Raw genomic sequence first — 16190 nt, forward strand, 5'->3', positions numbered from 1 at the left:
ACCTAATATACCGACGTATATTAGGTCGCGACGAGGGAAGAACGGGCGCTCGGAGGACGTACGGCGGAGGGGTCGGACCGACGGGCGGGCTGCCGGAGCCTGCCGCTGGAGAAGCGCCAGGAATGTCTCGCACAGCGTAACACGGCCCCGCCGCAGCATAAACACGTGTGCACCACCGCGACTGCAGCGCGGGTGGGCGACCTGCACACTTCCCCCGACGGCGCCCCGAGGGCCGAGCGGCGCCGCCACGGCCTGGCCAGCCGGGCGAGAACCCGCGAGGGGCCCGCGCGCAACCAGCAGCCAAATCAAACGGGCCGCGGAAAAATGAAGGAAAATCGTCTGCAACGTCGCGAACAGGGCGACGCACACGACCAATCGGCGGGACGGAAGGACTGCAAGCTTGAGGGCGCAAGTGCGGGGGCCCGGCGTAGTCCCGCCGAACCGACCACTCCTCACTGTCGATCGAGCCGTTGACGAGAAGCCACCCCGGGACGAGCGCCCCGACGCCGCCGAGCAGCAGCGAGCAGCGAGATCTGTAAGATCTCCACTCCGGTGCTACCAACTAATTGTGGGCTCGATCTCGGTCGCGACCCGGCGCTAGTAGAAGCGTATATCGAATAGATTACCGGGTAAATCGTCCTGATTACGTGTCGTATTTGGCTACCGGTTCCGCCGTTGTGGGTGCCGGGAAGATTATCGCGGCGGTTTGTCGGGACCGCGGGCGCGTAGCCGGCCGAGATCGTAGCCAGAAACCTTTCTGAAAGCCCTCCTCAAAAGCTCGCGTACGATCGGCAGTCAATTTGCGGCTATCGCCGTGCGTGTTTTGTGAATCGTAGACGGAGGCGTGCCGCGGGCAGTACACTCCGGTGCATATTGTGTTTAGAGTTGCGTATTCGGGTATATTGTTGCGTGTCGTGTACGAAAGTCCCGTGTGCGTGTCGGGAGGGACCGCGCCGGGCACCTTGTGGTACATCGCGAGCCTCGCGGATATTTTGCGTCGCGTGCGCGGGCAAATATCGTCGCGCCTGCTCGAGGAAAAATCTCGCGAGCGCGCCATTGCATGGCGTTGCATATGTTGTGTCGTGCGTGTGCGAATCGTTGATGTTGAGTCTGTGAGAATTGTCATGTTAAGTGGATAAGAATCGTTCATGTCGTGCGTACAAGAATCGCCGTGCGTTCAAAATCGGGGGATTAAGACGGGGGCGGATTGGCGTTACCGCATGGTCGCGCGTATCCAAATCGAGATTGCGGGGCTCGCTTGAGAGCTTCGTCCGCGAAGGGAGTCTTGCGGGCGTCAACATCACTCACTCCGCGTGCGCTAGTAGATATATCAATAAGAGATCTAGGCCGGGGATCTCAGGGGGGGTGAGGGGCGGGGGGGGGAAGGCGCCGGGGGGGACGACTTGATGGCGAGGGGTCAGCCGGGGGGGGGACAACTTGGTGGCGAGGGGTCAGCCGGGGGGGGCACAACTTGGTGGCGAGGGGTCAGCCGGGGGGGGGACGACTTGGTGGCGAGGGGTCAGCCGGGGGGGGGGACGACTCGTAGGCGAGGGGTCAGCCGGGGGGGGGACAACTTGGTGGCGAGGGGTCAGCCGGGGGGGAAGGCGCCGGGGGGACGACTTGGTGGCGAGGGGTCAGCCGGGGGGTGGGGACAACTTGGTGACGAGGGGTCAGCCGGGGGGGGGACGACTTGGTGGCGAGGGGGAGCGGGGAGGGGGGGACGACTCGTAGGCGAGGGGTCAGCCGGGGGGGGACGACTTGGTGGCGAGGGGTCAGCCGGGGGGGGACAACTTGGTGGCGAGGGGTCAGCCGGGGGGGGACAACTTGGTGGCGAGGGGTCAGCCGGGGGGGGGACAACTTGGTGGCGAGGGGTCAGCCGGGGGGGGACGACTCGTAGGCGAGGGGTCAGCCGGGGGGGGACGATTTGGTGGCGAGGGGTCAGCCGGGGCGGGGCGGGGGGGGACGACTTGGTGGCGAGGGGGAGCGAGGAGGGGGACGACTACTTGTTGGTGAGGGGGAGCGGGGGGGGTCGGCGAGCGTGTCGGGACATGTTTATTAAATATTAATATAAACATATCGTATTGACAAGAGGTACCGCCGAGGGGGGGGGGTAGATGTCCACTTCTACGCCAAAGGTGGTCCGCGGGGGGGTGTCGTCACTTTATCGGCGCGGGGGTATTACAAAGGCGCCGTTCGGCTGCTGGAATTTTATCGGCAAATATAAACAAAACATGCGAATTAGACACTTGACTCCGCAATGATCTCACCCTTCTAGAACATGCGAGCCGCCATTCGGTTACGGCGTCTCACTACAAAAGCGAGCGTCGATGGCCCGACCACGTAGGTACTCGACCAAAAAATTTTTTGACTTAACCGTCGCGGTCTCTCCTCTTTATTTTTCTGTCTTAGGAAGAGCCGCTTATCGGTGTTTCGCGGCGCCATTCAACTATGTCGTCGCGCTTTACAAAGGCGAAATATCGTATATAGATATACAGTATAATAATGTATATAGATTTCCTCTCTCGCTCGCGTTCTCTGTCGCTCGCGTCTCTTCGTTCGCGTTCTCTCTCGCTCGCGCCCCTTCGCGTCTCTTTTCATTATAATAAATAATTGGGAGAAGGAAAGATAATTTTAGATACAGTGATATGCATTTTAATATATATACATTTATTTCTCATGTAATGCATCATGTACAATATTATCTGCAGCATACGCCAACAGTTCACAATCAATAATTGAATTCTTATCATAAAATTCACGCAAGATTCTAACTGCGTTACATTTATCGGTGATACAATTTTGGCGTAAAATGATTACAAATTGTTTAAATTTTTCACTTACGCCATGAACATTTTGGCACAGTTGAAAATACACATTCTCGACGCAATGTTCTAGTTCGAACAAGAAGAGTACGGTTGACGGTTTCATGTACAAGCTGGTGTCGCACGAGGCCAATTTTACAATATCTGCGTCGCGTATTTTAACGAGTTCGAGATCTCGAAACGCTAGCGATGATGGTCCTGCATGCGATGGTGACCGCACGAGTTGCTGAATATCCGCACGTCTTTCGATGAACGTCACCCACGTTGCATGAGGCAGAATTATCCGATTGCCTCGGTTATCGCCAATATGTATATCCACAGAGGACATAGAACGGCCCCGTTTTTCAGCACCGCCGCCTCCTTTACGACAAATTTCATCCCGACGACGAAACCTTGCAGGTCGACGAACGTTGGTGCGGACATGAAGAGATATCTCTCTTTCTTCGATGCGTGAATCGAGAGGAATGACGCGCGTTTCGCGACACTCTGATTTTTATATCCTGCTCCCCTTTTTCCCCTCGCATAAATTTGTATCGGAGGTTAAAGAGAGAGAAAATTTTCGTCGACGTTGCCGCGAACACTCAGACTATTTTGCGCACTACGTTGGTCAACGGATTGTACTCGATCACGCGATCGTGTATGATGAGACAGTACGCGGAGGTATTCGGCGGTACGTTCTCCATGCAATCGAATTCTAGTCTGACATCCACGGTGGCGTTTTTGACGGATTCGTTTTGTCGAGAGCAATCGATGATCACGAACGGGCCGTTACGTAGAAAAGTCGAAACGGTGAGACTCGGCTCGAGATATTCGTATCCGTAATAGCCCTTGCAGAAACGCGCGTACATATCGTACAGAATCGCCCATCTGTGTTTACCAAAGTCCAAATTCAAATCGTCGTACGGATAGACTTCCGAGTTTAGGTAGAGTTTCACGTTGGTCAATTTGCAGTCGTCGAATCGGCTCGTGTCCGCGGACATGACGTTCTTCCGACCCGTTTGCAGAGCGAAGACGACGTATCGCGGTTTCTCGAGCTGAGTCGCGGTTTTAATGGCCCACGAGTGCTTGGTCGTGTTCTGCAACAGGGGATACTCGTACAGATCCCACGAACGGAAACCCATACTTAGATATCGTCCGTTTTCCAAGGTGCGCAGCATCGACAGCTTGTTGACCTCGCTCAATACCACGTGAGGCATTCGCCACTGTATCTTGACGAGTTTGACAGTAGGCTCCAACGCGAGACTTCCCATCAGACAATTGTTGTCGGTGCGCGATCGTATCAAGATTAATTCGTGACGAGCGTTGATCACCACGCGTTTGTAATCCTCGCAAAATCCCAGTAACAGGTTGAGCGGTACGCAGAAATTGAAGTATCCGTTCGCGTTATTATGCGGTTCCCAGCCCGCGTTTCGCAGAATCACGCTTCTGTCGGACGATACCGTTACGTAGTTCTTGAGCGTGCTGGTTATTCCTACGTTTCTGCAATGATCAATCTCCACACCGTCGAGCTCGTATCGAATTTCATCGAACATGAACGCGACGCAATTATTCCCCAATACCACGTCATCGGCTTGGCCGGCTGCTCTGGTCACCATCAATGTTCCTTCGACGTAGAGAAAACTTTCGCACGGCAACGTATACAGATCCTGCTGTTGTATGGGTATTCGTATCTCGTCGCTATACTCGAACGTTGTGTTGGCGTACGGGTTGTACGTGTGAGTCTCGATCTTGACGATGCGATCGTCAAAGACCGGCTCGCCTCCGATGTTAAGAATTTCAGTCATCGTTCAGATGTTTCGTACCGCGAATCCCAGAGATTGTAAAAATTTAACGTTCGATGCGTTGAGCTTCTTTCTCGTCTCTGTTTTCGTCTCAGTTTTAACGCTACCGAATGTCGATTTGATGATATCGTCGATCGTCGCAGTCGTAAAGATATTCTTATTTGTCGCGTGCTCCGAGTCGTTCAACACGAGCATGTCACACGTCGCGCGTTATCGCTGTAGCCGTCGTACGTGCAATCTGACGGTGATCTCTTCTCCTCGAAAATCGAGCAATCGTCCGTCTTGATCCGTGACGCGTATCGTTAGATCCGTAACGCTTCGCGCGATGATCGGCAGATAAATGATCTGCGCCGGCGTTTCCGATATCTTATATCCCGGTGGTACGCTCGGTGAAAATTCGTGTATCGTGTGAACACGTTTGCCGTTGCTGTACGCACCCGCGGTTACGTTACACTCTACGCGGATAATGTTTACGTTGATAATATTAATCGACGCGTCCGACTCGTACCACTGTCTCGGCTGCAATATACGCTTCGACGAGAATCCCAGCAGCGATCCAACGTTGTTCGGTTTGTTAAAGTTCACTCTGAAAGCGCACTTGATCTCGCTCTTCATCGTATTGTAATTTGCGCGGAGCACTATCGGGTATTCCGCGGCCTCGTCTTCGTAGCCGTTCGCGCGAGCGGTCGCCTCTCGCGCGATATTCGCGACCGACGTACGATCATCGTTGGAACGATTTACGCGTCGCGGGCGTTTTCGTGAAATTTCGCGTTTCAAAAACTCATTTATGGCTCGTATCTCGTACGATCCCTCGGGAATCGTAATTTCCGTGTCATCCTCGTCGAAATAAAATTTATTGTTCGAAGAATTCACGTTCGGAATCGTGTGATAAGTCTCAAAGCACGTTAGACCGAGTTCGTAGTCACCGTCGCTCAGATCCACTGCGGGAAAATAGTGCTCCGCGAGGATGCTGCTCTTCCCGGTCAGCGTGAACGTTATAGACATGTCGGCGAAAACCGTTAACGAATACTGAGTCACCACGGCGCACCGTCGGGCTTTAAATTTGCGTCGATCGTCCGGAGAAATCGCAGGCACAATTGTCCACAGATGTTCTGATCGTATCGCTGATAAGACGTGCAATTGTACTCGATCTTCGTCACGCTCGGCCCGAAATATCGCACCAATTCTTTCGGTGGTCGAAGATTGCCGAAGCTGTCAAAATATACGACTCGATCTTCCCTCTTCGCGTACGCTACCCAATGAGTACCGGGACCCGCTGCGTCGTCCAAATTCACGATACCGCTCTCGTTTCGACGTACACCGCCGATCGGTAACGAATCTCGCATGAAGACACCTCTGAAGAACGGTACGCGCATACGCCTTGCCAGTCGATTCAATTGTACGTTAGTCGTAATACCCGCGGGCATATTTAACGTCTTTTTGACGTTTTTTTTTTTATTTTCGACGCTACTCCTCGCCCGCGTTTGTGCGGGCCGAGATACAGCCCTCGTCCGTATTTGTACGGAGCGAGATAAAGTCCGCGACCTTCCGCGGCGCGATTGTGACGTTGCATCTCTTCCAGCTGACGCCGCGCGGCTTTGTTATCGTTCACGGCCTTTACGACTCCCGCCGCTCCGCCGGCCAGAGAGCCGAGAACTCCCAACAACGGTAGAATCGGCAATACGCCGCCTCGTTTCGCTGTCGGAGGTATCCGTTTTTTCGTTAGATTTTTTTTCTTCGCAGTTTTCGATTTTTTCGTTTTCAAACCCATTCCGAGTTTCGTCTTAGCCTTCATGGTTGCCCAAACGGCTGTAGCGGCAGCTCTCTCTCCGAGAGTCGAATCTCTCGCGGTAATGCGTTTTCGCGCTTCCGCAGCGAGTATCTCGTCCGCCGCGTGTCTCTCGGTGAGATCGCGGTTACGCGAATAGGCTATGTCGTGCTCGCGACACGCCGCGTCCAATGGATTAATACCTTGATCGCCTCTCGCCAATCGTTCTCGTAATCGAGTTCCCGGACCGCAAAATTGATAGCTGGGAATGTGTAATTCGAACGGAAGTGCGTTTATCGCGCGATTTAACAGGCTTCCACCATTTTTTTTCGTTGACATTCGCCGCAATCCTTTATCATTGGCGCGGGACCGTCGATGTGCGTTCGCTGCCACGGTCGATTGTAATGTTCGTAACAGCGACGATATGTCTGAACCTCCAAATCCGCCTTTAAATGTTCCGGAAGCTTGTCCCACACGTAGTGGACGTGATCGCCGCACGTTTGCAGCAGAACGGCTTTCGGCACAAATTGCAGCTGTTCGGCGCTCAAGTCGCGAATATCGGAAGATCTCGACAGTAGGACGAACATTTTTGCTACTGAGCGATTCGCGGTTCCGCTCGCCTATAAATAGGCGTTCGAGTCAGCCAGAAAGTCGGCAGTGTGGAAAGAAATGAGATTCGTGCGACAACCGTTGGCGATTCGCGTGACGAATTGCGACGACAGATCACGATCGATGGGGGGCAACGTGGAGAAACGCAAGCACGGTACGATGTTACCGACTACTATACGCGCGATCATTTGCGGCCCTTCGAATTGCGGTAAAACCAACGTTCTGATCAGCTTGCTGGAAAGTCCGCACGGTGTACGTTTCGAAAACGTGTACGTGTACTCGAAATCGCTGCAACAGCCGAAATATCGATATTTGGAGAATTTGTTGACATCGATCGACGAAATCGGCTATTTTACGTTCTCCAATAACAGTGACGTCATTCCACCGAGCGACGCACGTCCAAACTCGATCTTCGTCTTCGATGACGTGGCGTGCGATAAGCAAGACGCTGTGAGAGAGTATTTCTCAATGGGCAGGCACTCGAGCGTCGACTCCTTCTATCTCTGTCAGACGTACGCGAGAATACCTAAACATCTGATACGGGACAACGCGAATCTGCTGATCCTGTTCAAACAGGATGGTACCAATTTGAAACACGTGTACAACGATCACGTGAATACCGACATGTCGTACGATAAATTTTGCTCGTTGTGCCACGATTGTTGGCAACAAAAGTACGGATTTGTAGTGATAGACAAGGACAGCGCGCTTTCGAACGGCCGATACAGAAAAGGATTTAACGTGTTCGCGATACCGTAAAAGCGATCAGTCGTTGCCGATACCTCGTCGGAGGTGATACATTAGCGTTATTACAGAGAGAGAGAGATCGACACTCTGCTTTTTTTTCCGCGATGGCTGCGATCGACGAAAGCGAGACGATTCGCGAACGCGAGAAGGTCATGAAAGAGATTGCAAAGACGAGTAATTCGATTCGCAAAAAACTTCGCGCTTTGAAGACCGGTAAGATCGAGAAGGACATTGAGTTGGACACGCACTTTAAACCTCTCATCGGGCCGTTGAAAAAGATCGTTGACAACTCGAGCTTGATCGCGGTGAAAAAAGAGGAGCCGACGGAGAGCGACGCTGACGCGAAAATCGAACCGCTATCCGTTCAACAGCGCGGGGAGGAGGAGGAGGATGTTACACCGAAAAGAAAGAAGAAACGATCAGACTCCTGGTCGGATCTGTCATCGACACCGTGTAAATCTGATCAATCGAAACGACCGATAACCTCTACACCGATAACCTCTACACCGACGCGAACCGTGCAACGTACAAGTCCCGAATTTCTTGAAACCGCGAATGTTTTCGAAACCACGGACGACTCGATCAGGACGACCGTTCATAATCGGTTGCAAACGTCGGAGGGTCGACAATGGTTTATAGAATCGTTGGAAGATCACTTGGGTCCACTGAGCCGAATTTACATCGCAGATGTTTTGGGCGCCTGTCCATCGATGGACATAGCGTACGGCGTTTATCTCGGCAATAATAAATTGATGCTCGGTAATAAAAGTTTTGACGTGGACAAAGCGGATAACATTTATATCGACGGCGTACGATACGCCGGCACACCCGGTATTTACGAGTTGATCTTCAAAAAAATACCCGATGACGCGATCTACACGGAGGACGATAAGATCAAGTACAGGAGCATATTGTTGGCAACGAGTGCTCATAAATACAAGCACGATCCTCTCGGGCGACTAAAGGGCAACGTGGGATTCAAGTATCGATTTGTAATCTCACCGTTGATGTCTACCGAATCCAAGAAGAAAAAATCTGGAAAGGGATTATCCATGCCTCGCGCGATGACGCTAACCGACAATAAGATCGACTACGTGCACTGGGACGACCCCAACGAGCTGGTGGATCGTCTGCGATTGCTCGACGCTTCGCGTCAAGCTGGCAACAATGCCCACGACAACGAGATCATGTCGATCATCGAGGAACTTCGCGAAGCCGGGCTTATTATAAATTAAACCATGCGACGGCGATCCGTTCAATCAGCGTCGAAATGCCGATCAACAAATTTGGATTGTTCGAGCACAGCGGAGACGCGACGAACGCCATTTCGTACCATCGGTGGAGCGGATTAATGAGAAATTTCGTGCGCAATAACGCTCTGTGTCGCGCCGCCACGGACTTTGACGCAAAGTCGCGCAAGATTCGTCGCGTAGCGCAACCTGAGACTGACGGTGACGCGGTTAACAAACTGTACGTTGATCAATTCTTTAAAATATTGAACAATCAACGAAAAGAATCAGACGAGAAGCTGACTGCGTTCGAGAAAGATCTGCAAGCGTTACGGACTGCGATAAACAAGCTTCGCCATTCGACTACCGTTGAATCGGACGCGACAACGAACAAGAATGGACAAACGGTTCAGCAGAAACGACTATCGAAAGGCGTCGAGTGAAGAGAAGCAACGGTTCATCAACGACGGCGAGGAACGGCAACGAACGACTCGAGAACGGTTGTCGGACGGCTGTCTAGCGGTTCGAGAACGGTTGTCGGACGGTTGTCGAACGGTTCAAAAACAGCTTAAAAACGATTACGAGCGGTTTAGAAACAGCTGCGAACTACGCGGAGACAGGAAAGGCTACAAACGGCTAGAGAACGTCGACGACGACGACGATGAGTGGTAAGAAGCAGTTAACTGACGACGACGACGACGACGACGACGAGCGACAACGAACGATTCACGAATGGTTCAGAAGCGGTTACGAATGGTTCAGAAGCGGTTACGAACTGTTCAGAAGCGGGTACAAACTGTTTGGAAACTGCTACGAACGATGCACTAGAAGCAGAAACGGCGACAACGAAACATGAGACCGTTAAAATCGACCGATGCGGATAAAAATATCGAAAAGCGACGGTTGGTGGACGAACTGCACGCTCCGGCGAGAAGAAATTTTCCCCGCAGACACGTCATAGTGCGAGGGTACGACGACCTGTGGCAGGCTGACATCGTCGAGATGCGTCCGTACTCGCGTTTCAACGAAGGCTACCACTACATACTCACCGTCATCGATGTGTTGAGCAAGTACGCGTGGGCCGTGCCGCTCAAGGGTAAAGGCGGCAGCGAGACAGCCGACGCTATCGCTGAGATAATTCGACGCAGCGGGAGGTGCCCTAGTAATCTACAAACCGACATGGGGAAGAAATTTTACAACACCGACGTGCAACGTCTCGTGAGAAAACACGACATCAATCATTATTCCACGTATTCGGTGTTGAAGGCGTCGGTCGTCGAGCGATTCAATCGTACGTTAAAAAACAACATGTGGAAGATGTTTACGCTCAACGGAAATTACAAGTGGGTCGACGCGTTGCCGCGACTCGTGTCGGATTACAACGCGCGCAAGCATCGAACCATCGGCATGCGACCCGTCGACGTTACCCCCGCGAAAGCCGAAAGACTCTTGGCTACGGTGTACAGCGCGATAAAGATCGCGGGTCCGGCAAAATTCAAAGTGGGTGACTCGGTGCGCGTTAGCAAATACAAAACAATTTTCGAGAAGGGCTACACACCGAATTGGACCACCGAGGTGTTTAAGATCGTTAAAGTGCAGTGTACCAATCCCGTAACCTATCTACTCGAGGACTATCGTGGAAAATCCGTCTCTGGAGGGTTCTACGAGCACGAGTTGCATCGCGCGACTTATCCAGACGTGTATCTCGTGGAGAAAGTACTGCGCAGGAGGGGCGACGAGGTTTACGTTAAATGGCTGGGATTCGATGGATCACACAACTCATGGATACACAAGAACAATGTTATTTAATTCGTGTAAACTGTATTTTTATTCTTAACATAAAAAAAATGCAATATCTAATATGTAATACATGTAAAATGTTTGAAATATGAAATACATATAAAGTACGTAAAAAAATATATGAAATACACATGTGTAATATCTTTATTATAATATTCTTTCCAATACTGTAATATAATACTCACAATACGTTACGTTATACTACATTCACACACATTCGTACATACATACGTTATACTACTACTACTACATTATATATTACGTTACATTTATATACTATAAATACGTTATACTATACATACGTTATACAATACATATGTTATACAATACATATGTTACACAGGTATTCGATAATGTCCCCACGGTAACGTATCGGTCGAATTAGGTATAATGTATCGCTTGTCGTCGTACGGACTCAGAGCGATTTTTGTTTCGGATACGGTGTACACCTCGTGTTTTTCGGACCTTATGCAAGCCTGCTGTCGCTTCATTTCAATTTCGTCTCGCAGACATCTCGTGTAATCGTCGAACGTTATCGACCTGGCTACGACGTTGCTCTTGATACCTTTCGCTTTTTTACAGTCTTTCTTACCATCCACTCGCAAGGCATACATTTTCGCTCTGAGTCCGACAAATTCGGTCATGATCGCACCGTTATTCTCGTCCTTCATCAAGCCCGGCACTTTTTTGTTCTCGAGCGTTATACCGTACGCGTTGTCGATCGCGTAATCGCTCGTGTCGAATCTAGCGATATCGCATTTCACGTACTCGTACAAACTGCCGTTTGCCGGGTGGTTTATCGCGCGTCGGACAGAACGGTAGGTCAGCGTGCGCGTCGTGTTTATTCTGCGGATACTCTAGATCGACTTCGAGAATGTAACCCGTGGGCGAATCCAAAGCGATCGCGCTAAACTCGAAATTCGAGACGTCTTTGACCCATCGAAAGTCTGCATAAGGCAATGGTTGACACATTGCCCAGCCGTACAAGTTGTTTACGTCGAAATACATCAGGTATGACGATGGTTTCGATGTATCGTAAGATTGCATGTACCTGTTATTGGCCTGCGCGTATCTGCCGGAACATTGACTCAGACCACCGCGTATACCGCGTTCGATGAACATGACCATGTCAATGTCCGTGAGCAGTTCGAAATTGATACCCGTATGCTTCAACATAGCGTCCCACGTAAACCCCGGTAGAGTGTAATAATACGCCGGATCGAGTCCATAACTCGCGACGCAGCTATCGCGAAAATTTTCAAAAATATCGGCCAACAGCAAGACATCGATCTTTAGATACAGATCGCTGTAGTCACCGAGCGTTTGAATGAAGAACCGCTGCCAGACGTTGACGGCGTGCGCGTAATCGCTCTCGGATACGGTGTCGCCTGTCAATGAACTGTAAAACGAGTCGCGCGATGGTAAACACGCATCCTCCAACTTTTCGACGCAGTCAATGTACTCGTACGGAAAGACACCTTTTCGCGTCAATAATTCGAAATCTTGGTCGGATAACGCAGAAAATTTTGAACGTATAATTTTTAACTTATCCTTATCGAGGAAGGATGCTAATTTTTCGAGACTCGCGCTAAGAAACTTGTACGAGTCGATGAATCTTAATTTGATGCAATTTTGGTAGTTTTTATCCTCAGTGCTTTTGACGTTTTTCGTAAATGAAATGTATTTTTCCTTCGTGATTGGAAGTAAGTCTACGCGTCCTTCGTAGGCTGTAGCTATTTCCTTGATAATAAAATGCGCGTCGTAACCCGATAAATTATGAAAAATTATTGGAATGAAGTGAGAATTTTTATAATTTAAGTTACAATTAGAATGCGCGGGACCTCTATAACGACCGGTCAAGTGACAGTGATCGCGTACGCGCACGTCGTCTGGCTCGAACGGTTTTTCGCACACGTGACAGTGCATTGCGCTGTTAAATTTTTTCCACTCGTCTCGCGTAAAATCCGCCATGGGTATATTATCGGACAAGATGTTCTTTACGTCGTGTGCTAAACGTCTTAGTTCCTCGGCGAACCACGCGACGCAATCCTTATCGCGACGAAATCGATACGCGGATAACGAGTCGTCGTACGAGCACCGCACGTAATATCCTATGCTAAATACCCGATGGTGTTGAGACGTGTATGTGGACGTTGTCGGATCCGCATCCGTTTTCTCGAGGGTACATTCCAGGTCGGCGTATACGACATATGGAACTCGTTCCTTCCTGCTGTGATTCTTGAATCTCAGCCACTTGTCGTCCTCGCTCGGTAGTCGGATGGCACAGTTGTTTATCTCTCGGCAGTCTACTCCGTGGGCTTCCAATTTCTCGCTCGAATGAAAATAATGTAAACATCTGCAAAAAAAAACACAATTTTGAAAATTATTAAATAAAAAATAAAATATTTTATAATTTTTTTAAAAGGAGTATAAGTACTCACCGATCGCAAATGTATTTCCGACCATTGTACCTGCTCAATTGCGAGCTCACGAGGCGGGATAGATTTTTTATCCACGCGAAATGTCCCACGTTGTCGTCTCGCGGGTCCTGCACGTACAGCAAATTGACGTGCTTTTCTTTCTTCCGGTCGGTGAACCGTATCGGGAGAACGGTTGGCGTCTTCTCTCCTTCGATGGCATACACATTGATGGATATATTGTTGTGATTTTCAAAATTTTTAATCTGTTTCAAAGTCATTGAAAACTCAATGCCTTGTAAATTTAATACTGTTGTGTAATCAGGGTACGAGGATTCCCGATATGTATGATCCTGGACAGGATACAGCGCGGCGACCACTGACCACGCGAAGCACGCATTGTCCATCGATTGCACGTTGATCACCGCTTTTTTTTATTTAATTTTTTGCGGTAAATTGATGTAACATCCCGCGCGCAAAGGATTGTACTTGTTCACGTTCACTGTCAAATTGAGTATACGCGACAACGCCCATCCGCTATCGCGTTCCTGAAACTCTTCGAGACGCGATAAAGTAGGCTCGATAACGTGTAGCTCGTACCACTCGCGCAGATCGGACGCACGAAAGAGTTCACGGTTTCCCGTGCTGACACTTTTGTTCGCACGTTTGTCACCCGTCACAAACTCGCCGTTGAACACGGTGTTTATTTTTACACTTGCGTGTCTTTGCACGACGTTCCGCACACGATCGAGCACGATGACTTCGGCGTCTTCGAGAAATTTTCGCGGTTCGATGTAATTGATATTTATCACCGCACCGGTCAATACACGCCATTCGAACGCGGCATCGATCTCTCGCCAAACGAGTCTTTCCGCGTTTTCGTTACCGCTACTACTGCCCGCCGCGTGCTCACCACCGATATGTACGAACCGTCTCTGTAATAGAGTCTTCGCACCATCGAGTCGCGCGATTCTTGCCACTAAAGATGATCTGTTTCCGACAGTCTGAGAGCCGTCTGAGAGCCGCGGACGTTTGGAACGACAGTCTTCTTCGAGCTGCTCAATAAACTTCTCGCATCGCTGTTCCCATGCGAGATATTCGCCCAAGGTAGCGATTTGGTTGGATCCTTCCACCAGGTCGCGTTCCGTTTTATCGAGATGTTCCATGTTTTTTGTTTTTTTAATACTGTCTCTTTTTTAAATCACGTCACATTCTTCGATGGAGCACTTGCACGTGATTCGATCGCACGCTGGACAATATCGTTTGCCACTTTGAATGCGATAGTGCGCAAACATAAAAGAATCAGAACTGAAGTAGGGTACATTAAATCCATGATTATGCTCCCAATTATCAACATCATCAAAGTCACGTTCAAAGGTTTTTTGAAGCATCAATAGATGATTAGGATTATTGATACGGGCAGGGTACATATACATACGTATCGAATTGTTCATCACCACCAATTCGACGTATTTCCCAATACCTGTATGAATCTTAATGTATGTTGCTTCACAATCATAGAGCTGTTCACAAAATTTAGACGCCCAATAGCGATAGTCAACAATAGGTCTAATTTGATACGGCACAACGTCCGCACGGCGAGCTGCACGTGATTCTTCCTCGCTAACGCACTCGTCCCGCAGCCGTCGATACACTTTTCGTCTAACGTTAGAATCCCACTTATAAGGAGAATCGGTATTGATAACGACTCTTTGTCTAGCGAAGCGTTGACCGGTTCCGCGTATACCGAGTTCGCGATCGCGAAGAAACTGCACCGGCGATATTCGTTGCACATCCGTCAATTTCACTCCTTGATCTTCTTCACGCAAACCATCGGTGATATCTGTTGTAATACATTCCATTTGTATATCATCGTCAGATTTTGGAGGCTCCACAGATTCCTCTTCAATTATCCACACCATGTTGTGCACGTTATGTATAATGTCCCACTCGCGATAATGTTTTTTATTACTTCATGCAAATCGGGCACATGTTGCATGGATATATTTGAAACAATGGAGTATTACGACAATCTGTGCAAAATTGAATGGTCATTACGTCGTACGATCCATATCGGAATTGTTGTCATCTCCTTCATCGTGAAAAATATTCTTCTGTATTGAATACTTGACACAAAAAACTTCACCCTCGAATATGAACGTTCGCGTCGCGAAAACTAGCCGAAGACTGATCCACAAGATGTGGATCCATAATCATCCTGGCGACAACGGATGCTATGCGTTCGTATAATTATCGTTAGACATATTTTGTTTATACATTCCAGCAGCCGGATATCGGCGCTCGCTTTTTGTAATATGCCGCGCCATAACCGAATACCGCCGCGACGGTTAAATCGTAATCGGCAGCGGCTCTTCCTAGAAAAAAAACATGAAGAGGACTCCGCAACTGTTAAATCGTCATCGGTGACACATTTTATCAATTGTTTACCTCAGTTATTTTATCTTCAAAACCGTCGTCGGACCATCGACGCTCGCTTTTGTAGTGAGACGCCGTAACCGAATGGCGGCTCGCATGTTTTAGAAGGGTGAGATCATTGCGGAGTCAAGTGTCTAATTCGCTGTTTTGTTTATATTCGCCGATAAAATTCCAGCAGCCGAACGGCGCCGTTGTAATACCCCCGCGCCGATAAAGTGACGATCCCCCACCCCGGGGGACCACCCTCGGCGTAGAAGTGGACACCTACCCCCCCCCTCGGCGGTACCCCTTGTCAATACGATATGTTTATTAATATTTAATAAACATGTCCCGACACGCTCGCCGACCCCCTCCCCGCTCCCCCTCGCCACCAAGTCGTCCCCCCCCCGGCTGACCCCTCGCCACCAAGTCGTCCCCCCCGCCCCGGCTGACCCCTCGCCACCAAGTCGTCCCCCCCGCCCCGGCTGACCCCTCGCCGCCAAGTCGTCCCCCCCCCCGGCTGACCCCTCGCCACCAAGTTGTCCCCCCCCTCCTGACCCCTCGCCACCAAGTTGTCCCCCCCCGGCAGACCCCTCGCCACC

At 50.1% G+C, this 16190-nt stretch overlaps 3 protein-coding genes across 3 annotated transcripts; all 3 read right to left on the minus strand.

Moving 5' to 3' along the window:
* Window positions 1-3403: 3403 nt before the first annotated feature.
* LOC143893735 (uncharacterized) lies at window positions 3404-4606 on the minus strand. The gene is made up of 2 exons (XM_077399451.1): window positions 4136-4606; window positions 3404-4024 (listed from the first exon to the last, which is right to left on the minus strand). Exons 1-2 carry the CDS (start codon window positions 4604-4606, stop codon window positions 3404-3406), a joined length of 1092 nt encoding a protein of 363 aa, XP_077255577.1.
* Window positions 4607-11500: 6894 nt separating this feature from the next.
* LOC143893736 (uncharacterized) lies at window positions 11501-13580 on the minus strand. The gene is made up of 2 exons (XM_077399452.1): window positions 13198-13580; window positions 11501-13112 (listed from the first exon to the last, which is right to left on the minus strand). Exons 1-2 carry the CDS (start codon window positions 13578-13580, stop codon window positions 11501-11503), a joined length of 1995 nt encoding a protein of 664 aa, XP_077255578.1.
* LOC143893732 (uncharacterized) lies at window positions 13579-15860 on the minus strand. Its single transcript, XM_077399443.1, has one exon. The coding sequence runs from the start codon at window positions 14337-14339 to the stop codon at window positions 13608-13610; it is 732 nt and encodes a 243-aa protein (XP_077255569.1). The 5' UTR covers window positions 14340-15860; the 3' UTR covers window positions 13579-13607.
* Between the last annotated feature and the right edge of the window lie 330 nt (window positions 15861-16190).

Source organism: Temnothorax americanus, unplaced genomic scaffold (assembly GCF_048541705.1).
Source record: "Temnothorax americanus isolate GAGA-0224 unplaced genomic scaffold, ASM4854170v1 Scaffold126, whole genome shotgun sequence".
NCBI classification, from domain to species: Eukaryota; Metazoa; Arthropoda; class Insecta; order Hymenoptera; family Formicidae; genus Temnothorax; species Temnothorax americanus.